Raw genomic sequence first — 9,374 nt, forward strand, 5'->3', positions numbered from 1 at the left:
TGTGAAGCAATTTACATGTGTTAATCTTTATTTTTTTGATAATGAGTGAATAGGTAGTAATGTAATGTAAAAAATGAGACCTTACCCAACTTTCTTGGTTGTCTGTAACAGCCTGTGGACTGATTTCTATGTGAAGGACCCAGGCTGGATTTTCTGTGAAAATTTTTGTTTTTGCCTCTCTCTCGCTAACATCAACAAACGACTGGCATAATGACACCATACCACAACAAAAATGGTGCTATCTGATTAGAAACATCCTGCAGATATTAGCTCTCCAGCTACTGAGATGATTAGCTGCCTCAGTCAACCACAACACATTTCACAACAAAACACCCCTGCAATGACAAGTCATCCACTCCTGAGCACACACAACTAAAACAACATTATTTCTTCAACAAAGGAGCAGAAAATAAGCTCCAGAGCAATAGCAGAACATAGTTTACCCCTTTTGTTTTTCCTGTCGGTAGTCCAAAGGTCGTAGCACACATTTCACAACAAAACCGCAGTGCATTGCTCCCCAACCACAGCATGTTGCTGCCTGGCCACAATCTGTTGCTCCCTGACCACAACGCGTTGCTGCCCAGCCACACCCTGTTGCTCCTCGACCACAGTGCATTGCTGCCCAGCCACACCCTGTTGCTCCTCAACCACAGCGCATTGCGGCCCAGCCACAGCGTGTTGAATGTAACTATGAGAAGAGTAAGCGAGGAAAAAGACATGGCCTGCAATAGTCTCGCGCTGTGAGCATGTGAGCGTGAGCACCAGGATGTTGACTGCAGTTCATTTTACGGCCACAGATGTCACTAATGAAAAGGAATTTCTGATTCCGATATATAGAACCTTTAAATGTACGGAAATGCATGTTTTCTGGATCCTCTGTAGAACTGGCAAAGGGCTAGACTGTTTTAAGATGACAATTCAAGTGTATCGAATCTCCTTTCCATTGGAGAAAGATATTGTCCTACAATTTTGACCAAGAACACAGTCACTTATCCTCAAGATATAGAGGCCTCGCATAAACAGTTACCACCGCATTTCATCTGTGTGCTTGGTAACATGCAAAAACAGGACCAAGCCAGGCTGCAGTGACAAATCAGGACAGCGGGAAAAATCATAGCCATTGACCAAGAAACAGCCACACTACACCAAACTCATCTTCCAAAAACTAGAAAGATTTTACAGGATAGTACCCATCCCCGTCACTCCAAATTCAGTCGCAGCAACAACTTGAAAGGAGAAAGAGACTTCTACAAAGAAAACTCAAAACAAGTAGATACAAGTCTTTTATTCCTCTAGCCATCAGCCTGTATAACATGTTCACCTGCACGTTTGCACTTTTATATCAAATTTGATTTTATTGATTTTGGATTGACTTGTTTTTGATTTGTTTTTACTTTGTCTCAGTGTGATCAAAAGTGTTTTATGATTATGCTGAGTTCTTATTGGTTATTCTATTGTTTTTACCGTGGATTCTCGGGTGCTTTTATGTCTGAAGCATTGGACCAAACGAATTTCCGTGTGGGATAATAAAGTTGATCTGATCTGATGAAGCAAAATGATGAAAAGCCAGGAAAACTTAATTCTCATTTAAATTGCCAATTCTATATTCTCTAACATTCAATATTGTTCTACATTTGTATTGATTTGTTGTGTTAAGAAATCTTCATCACTTTGTATGGCTTACTGCAAAAGTTCCATCATTTCAGGCACTAATATTGTACTTTTTCTCATTGCAATCTGCTTTTCTATTTCTACATGAACTAACATTTGCTGTCATTTTTGCTGAATTCCAATGCTTCACTCTCCTAGCTGTTTGTACGCAGAGTATGTGTCCACTAGTTCAAATAGTGTTTTCAGTCTTGAGGGTCAAAGTTGAGATCTGCACCTGCGTTCAAGACTAAACAACTGTACCTGCCTCAAACTAAAAATAAATGAAACCTGAAAACACACACAAACTCACCAATGTGTTTCTGGTTGTACAGATGTGACTTTGGGTATTGCTTCCTTTTCATCCATCCTATTATTTAGTGACTTTTCACCAGGAAAACAAAGTACTATAGACTGTCCCTTTGCTGATGATCAGTAAATATGCAAGAACTCTCTTCTATTAAGTCATCTTCACATTATTAGCAAAGCATTCAACAACATTTAAAAGAAATACATCAAAGGGACTCCCATCATTTATGAGCAGTGAGTGGAGCCCCACTGCTCAGTCTTTATTCGAGTGCAATTCAGTGTCAGAAACAATCAGACTTCAATCAATAAGAATGACAGCTTCCATTTATGTGTACTCAACAGGGGTACGATTTAACTTCTTCTGGGATACTGAACTCCACATAAATTTTAGTAAAATTCATATTTTTGGAGCATGGTACATCTTATGCAGCCTTTGCTATCAAGCAGAGATATTGACACTCAGTAGTTCACAAGATGAAAACAGGCTGGTAGCTACAGTTAATGCACAGGAATGGCCATCATAACGCTGCTCTGCCAAACTGGTACACAAGGCAATAATGGTGAGTAGTTGAGTGGGTTGGTTAAATTCATAAATGGGAACATAAGAAAACAAAAGAAACCAATGTTTTTTCTGGAAATAAAATAACATTTGAGAAATCAACTTTAGTTAAAATAAACTAAACATACACTTCAGAAACTTCAACTGAAAGTTGATATTTCTCTTTCCAATTCTATCATGGGCAACAATCATGAACTTTGACATTTGATAAAGGGCAAAGAAAGTATTTAATTATTCAAATTCATTCTTTGAACCACCAATAGCCAAACAAAAAGGGAAACCCAATCTGATCCATGTTCTCTTTGTTCATTTGTGGAGTCAATATCATACTATTTGCATATAATATATATGTATATTTGGTGGTCTTCACTTTTGTTTGCAGGGTTCCATTACATTTCTATAAAAAAGGTATCTGGCCACTGATCAGTCAGTAGATTAATGTATTGAATTAACAACAAAATGTCCTCACCCATGTTCAATTTGCATTTAAATCAGAATGGAAGACTTAACAGATACTTTTAATAAGGGACTGAATGCCTTTGTGTACCCCCAACTAGACACCAAAACAAACAACTTGTCTGGTCTTGGATTACTGTGAGAATATTGTTATGAGATATACAAAAAAAATGAATGCATGAATCCAAAAAGGGCTCTGTATCAGGAGTCAGTTATCATTTTTATTCATTAAATCTGATCCTAGGACAGCAAAGCGTATGAAACTACCAGAAAGTTAACAAATTAACACTACTGCCCTCTGCTGACTACCTCTCTGACTCAAAACTTGTGCATTCTTCACATTTTCCTTAGCTTGTACTGGTCACTAGAATGGTTTTAAGAAAAAAAAAATCTCCAGATAAACTAGTTCTATAATACTGTGTAAATGCTTGTCTCCTAGTAGAGAGAAACAACATAACTCAAACCGTGCCTAGTCTTGAAATAGTGCTGCAGGAACATAACTACTCAAACTGTCTTCAAAGATGTCTTTCTTATCTGCTATGTCTGAGAGGGATGGGACAACTGAGGTGATTTTAGTCAGATTCTATGTGCGTATTGACTTCATCTTCTCCTCACAAGGAGGGCAAAGCAATGTGAGAAGAGGCATCTATGTCTCAGCCTCAATTTGCTGCGTTCGCCTCTTGTTGTGCTGATGCTTGGTGAGTCCATACTTAAAGAACTCATACACTGACCAGCTAATGGCTGTGGAGGGCATCTGGTAGATGACCCTCGCCTGGACTCCCTTGAAGAAGCCCTGCAGGCCGCCCAGCCTGTATACTGTCCGGAAGGCATGGGCTAGGCCTGAGATATGTCTGTGGGCTCCTTGGCCTTGGCCCTGGCCGGGGCCTTGGCCGGAAGACAGGGAACTGAGGGTTAGAGACTCCTGGGTGTTGAGCAGGGTCTTGCAGACGTCCAGAGGTGTGGTGGCCGCAGCCGCGATGGCCCCGGCCAAAGCTCCGGACAACATGTGGGATGAGGGATTGTACTGTCTGTGGGGGTTGAGCAGCTCCTGAAGGTACTCATAGGTCATGAAGTGGAGCGCCTGGAAGGGCACGTTCATGGTGAGCTGGGTGGTGTAGCTGCGGTAAAACGCTGCAGCGCCCTCTCTCTGCCACACAGCGCGTATACAGTCCAACACGCCACGGTAGGGCGAATTATACATCTGCATGCGCTGCTTCACAACTAAGGACGCATGGGTGGATGTTTTGATGGAGAAGGTCAAATGTGTCCACAGTTTGCAGAGATGAACAAAAAAAAGCACATAAAAAGAATGAAAGAAATTAGTGAGCTTTTACCTCTAGCTTCTGAACAAATAAACATACAGTAAGATGTAGTAAGTCATTTTAGTAGCAGCTTTTGCTCAGACAGCTGCACCCCATCCAACAGCTGCACACAATGACTCTGACCAGTGTCCTTCTACGGACATGTTTGGGCAGGTGGACTGGATGCAGCTGTGAAAGTCAATTTGTGAGACTGAGGGGTTAAGGCCACCATGTGCAGACGGTTGGCCCAGGCGTGGCACCTGTAAATTTCTTCACTAAAAAAATATCTTGACGCACATCCTAATTCTGTTCCCAAATTGTGGCCAAAGGCAAACAGTAGTATACAATAAAATGTTGCCCTTACCTTCAGCTGGGTTCATGACTGCGTCATGAAGCAGAGTGGCCACACACCCAGCTGCTCCTGAAACAAACACAACTCCAAAATTACTAGACAGTGAGATAATCAGGAAAAACGCACAAGGACGCACTGCAGTAAAGAGGCAGAGAATGAGTAAGAAAAAAAACAAAATTTCACTTGCACGATTAAGAACCCTTCCTTCCTCTTTCCTAAAGGCTTGTCATGCTAAAAAATACATATATATCATCTTAGCAGAATTGGTGCATACTTGATGGCAAGTTGCACAGGTTAAAACTAGAGATAACTCTTGACTGAGTTCAGTAGGCCAAACTTGAGCAAAGAGAGACACCTAGTGGACAAGACAGTTCATTGCTCCTTTGAGATTTATGAACCAAACCCAAAAGCTTGAAAAGACAGGACCAACAGAGGAGAGAGCAGATGAGATGGGAGAAAGAGGACTTACCCAGCCTCCCACTACACTGGAAAAGAGGGAAGAGAGAGAGTGGGCAGAACATGGAATAAGGAAAAGGTTGACACTGAGAGCACACAGAATTTCTGGTTGAATCTCCTATTTGGCAGTTGAGGTCACTTAGCTGAACCAAAATAAGAGTTTGTTGAACTCCCAACTGTCCCTGTTACTTCCTCACAGTGCACAACTGTAGCTATGAAAAGGCTCTATCCAATTTGACATCCTGTCAGGGTTTTTTTTAGGACTGGCCAGGCCGTGTCTGCTCTATTTACGGATTAGGCTGACTCAGCAGTTCCACAGATTTCACTGAGGGCGCGTGGTATTGAGCTTGAAGTTGGTCAAGTTAGGCCTGTAGTCCTACATATCAACAGACTTAGATTGATCTCAAAGTTAAGATGACTATAAAGCATCTGCACAGTATGTGTCATTATATGTCACTGCTTGTGTGTGCATATGTATGTTTTATGGTACCATTAGCCAAATGACTGTTAGCCCCTGGGTGAATGACATCACTTAGAGTCTTTTTGAGTTTCTCATAGCTGGCAAAATAGAGGGCATGGGCAGGCCCCGCCCCAACAGCTGTCACATTCAGCCCTCTCATTGGCCGCCAGATGCCCTCTGTGGCTATAATTCGGCGGAGAGCATCCATCACGTTCCTGTAGCGGGCTGCGGGGTCGGGCTGGAGGCTCTGCATTCTTGTCTGGAAAAGAGGAAAAGGTGGAATGTAGCAATGGTCAAAGTCGAAACAGTGCTCACGTCCCACCCACAAAAGTTTTGTAAAGTCAAACATGGACAAAGAATAAGTTTAGTGCGCAAAGTTGAATGAATTTGAAATCAAAATTTTGGACATAACGCAAAAATACCATACGTCTCCCTATTACAGCAAAGAATAGCATGGCAATGAAAAGAGGTCTGAATAGACTGTGGTGTGAATAGGGGGGCAAATAAGGGAAATGAGGAGTCGGACATTGTGTGTTGTGTGTGTTGGTGTACATGCATAATTGAATAGAAGGAAGTATGGCGTTACAAGCTCCAAGGTCACAGGGGGACATAGCTGATTTCCTGTAAGCCTCTTTTCCCACTGACCCTAAAGCACACCTTTCTCTCTTCCGCTTAACACACACATGCATGCCCACATACTGAAATAAATCAATATTGTTTAAGAGGACAAGTGCAAGGAATCACTGTTTCAGTCACCTGCTATTTGGTGTTTAGCGAGGGTTGCAAGGGGACTGGGTGAGTGCGTCTGTCCTTGAGGAACTAGCAGCGACATAATCCCTAAATACCAAACTTCCAGCTGAATGGACAAACTTACACCCCACTGTGTGTCTGTGTATGTGTGTGCATGTGGTGCTGTAGCAAAGTATAAACATGGCCTCATGTCACTCCATACTACAGCTGAGGAATGCAGGGCCCAAAGAGGGCTGGCTAACAGTGGTACAGGTGTATGCACCGAGTGAGCAGAGGCTGTAATTTCAGTACTCATTCGATCATGGCTGTCCTTAGAAACACATGCACGAAGGTCAGCTGTGCACAGTGCTGTGTTTATCTATAGTATGTTTACATATCTAAAAGGCAACGACCTTTGTGCTCAATGTTAACACAATGTCCATCAATCCTTGTAGAAAACTCTGAAGACCTTCTTGGTTTCTTTTAATGACTGGAAATTCCATTCATGTGCGCTGTGCAGTATTCACTGCAAATGCAGCAAGCTTTTTTTTAAATCCACAATTAATTACTGGGATTTAGGATACATTAAGGTAGAATACAAGCCTACTCAAAACTATAATTACACAACAAGTGCAGTGAAGAAGCTTATCGTGCAGGAGAAGCCTTGATTTGGGAAGAGGGAAACCTCTGTTTACTGTATGCAAAATAAAGGAATATGTTAGATGCCTCTTAAATATTTCTCAATTTTCTGAAATATCTGTTTCTCTGCATAATATGTCTGGTTGATTATGGGCCGTAGATGTCATTTTGCTGAGTCACAATGCCCCAAAATTCCTGTGGCTTGCACGGAGAGAGGCTGAGATCCATTAGCAGTGTAGCAAACACGCCAGAAGGCTCTGTAAACATTGGCCTTGTCCAGGTTTAGGGCTCTGCAGGCTGCAACGGAGGTAGACTACAGGTGGAAGAGACATGGATGAAGCACAGGTGTAGGAACAGCTTTTCAGTCTGACATGGACAGCTGACTGTACTAAGCTCATTGTCACTTGTCCCATCTCCTCTGGCCCTGTGCCTGCGTTATACAATCATCACTACTTCATGGCCACAACTGACCTCAGGGGGTAATAGGCCATGCCTCTTTACCTTTTTATTCCTAAGACAACTAGTTCATACATAACAAACAGGGCCGCATGATGAGAACTGGCCCAGAGTAATTGCATGACTCACATGTGACCAGAAGACTTTTTGAAAACAATGACTTACGGTGTGTGGAGCAGTGGGCCTACTTCTCAACAAAACTACGAGCAGTGGGCCTACTTCTCTATAAAACGACCGTGTACTGTGTTTTGGGAGGAGGGGAGGGGTCAACACATGCACCACCGGGGACTGGAAGAGCCAAATTGCCTCCCGACTCCACCATTTTTATGTTCCTTGAGATAATAGTGGCAGACAGGGCGTAAGTTCCTAGCAACAACAACATTCAACTAGTGGCCTTTGCTTTTAGTAAACAACGACCATAGCGTTGGTCTCCCTGAAATGTTGTTGCAGTTAAACAACCGTTTCCTCATTAAATTACTCAACCTGGCGGTTACTTTCAGATTTTCTTACATTTTACACATGTAAACATCAGTTAAGTAACATTATAGCCGTTAAGGCTTTGACAGTAAATTAATTTGTTGTTTAACTTTGTATGTTTTCAACCAAGTAGCCAACTGGGCTCCTGTGTTTGACCGAGCTTTAAGGTTGTTATAATAATTAGCCACTAGCTAACGTTAGTCGCGGTTAACTTCACTTTGAGATTCACTGCGAATGAAAATTACAGTATAAATTAAATGCATTGTTATTGTTGTTGTTATTATAGCATGCTAACAAGTTAGCTAGGAGGGGTGTGAGACGCTAGCTGACCTTGTCCTCACAGCCGTCAGCTCTGCAGCGTGTTTAGCTAATGAGCTATGCTAACAAACATGTTAGCTAACCTTCCAAGAATAACATCCACAGTCTGTGAAAGCACAGAGAACAAACACACAAACTCGTGGATCAGCTGGTCAGCCACCAAGCTAAGCTACCTTGACACAGTCGATGGGGAACATGAGGCAGTGCTCCATGATCCCGGCCACGGCTCCAGCCAACATGTGGGTGCTGGTGGAGGCTCCCTGTGGTAAACCCTCATAGTCTGGTTCAGAGTCCTCTGTTTGATCTTGTGCAGTACGAATAAAATCAACAGTCTGTAGTTCTGTCTCGCTTCCGATACGAGGTGTCAGGCTTCCCACAATACTTTCCGAAACTACCCAGAATCTTCCTCCCAGCCATCGAACTTCTGCCCCGGCAGATGCGCCCGCAACTCCGGGATCATTGCCTGCAGTCTCCGCTGTCATCCGACGCCTCCTCACAAACCCATCTGCTTCCATGAGAAACCAGGTAATGTGTTAATAAGTCTTCAGGCACGCAGGCACGGCGTCTTGTGGTCAATTTCAGCCTGAAAGTTTTGCATTCCCTTGGGGTAGTTTTGCAGCTGCTTGCCCGCTAAACCATTCCCTCACCCCGCTCCTTTCCTTCCCAGCCAGAGCCAAGCAAGGGAGGCCGAGGCGGACAAATACACATCGAGCCACACCGCAGGCCGCAACGCGGAAATGGACTCTGATTGGTTACAGTAGCCAAGTCCTACTCACGCTATTGGTTAATACACATGTCACTCTTGGTTGCATTTTGGTGAAGACTTCAAACCCTGTCATGAGGCACTTGACATGGGTATTAAGGCCTTTACCACACAGTCAGTGCATTTTCGAGGGCTATTAAAAGACACACCTATAGGTCAATCAAAAATACATTTCTTAAATTGTCGAGAAGAAAATAAAGTGTACAAGATTTTTGTATTAGTATGGATTATGTTTACACTTAAGCAGCTTTTGTAGTCCAATTTGTTGTGTTTTACTCACTCACACAAATCTGAAACTTACAGCTTGGAGTCCAAGATTGTATCTCCCCATATGAAGAGTGGGTTTTTTTCATTAGCATGTTTAACTTTATTTAAGTTATGTGAGAGACCACAGACAGCGATTTGATACATCCAGTTTGCTATTTTCTTGACAGGTAGAAGCCTCTTGATCA

The 9,374-nt window shown here is 42.6% G+C and overlaps 1 protein-coding gene across 1 annotated transcript; it reads right to left on the minus strand.

The window, feature by feature from the left end:
* Positions 1 to 2,177: 2,177 nt before the first annotated feature.
* slc25a28 (solute carrier family 25 member 28) lies at positions 2,178 to 8,842 on the minus strand. Its single transcript, XM_067610091.1, has 4 exons — positions 8,333 to 8,842; positions 5,571 to 5,799; positions 4,637 to 4,693; positions 2,178 to 4,192 (listed from the first exon to the last, which is right to left on the minus strand). Exons 1-4 carry the CDS (start codon positions 8,672 to 8,674, stop codon positions 3,618 to 3,620), a joined length of 1,203 nt encoding a protein of 400 aa, XP_067466192.1. The 5' UTR covers positions 8,675 to 8,842; the 3' UTR covers positions 2,178 to 3,617.
* Between the last annotated feature and the right edge of the window lie 532 nt (positions 8,843 to 9,374).

This window comes from Thunnus thynnus, chromosome 14 (genome assembly GCF_963924715.1).
Source record: "Thunnus thynnus chromosome 14, fThuThy2.1, whole genome shotgun sequence".
In the NCBI taxonomy this organism is placed as follows: Eukaryota; Metazoa; Chordata; class Actinopteri; order Scombriformes; family Scombridae; genus Thunnus; species Thunnus thynnus.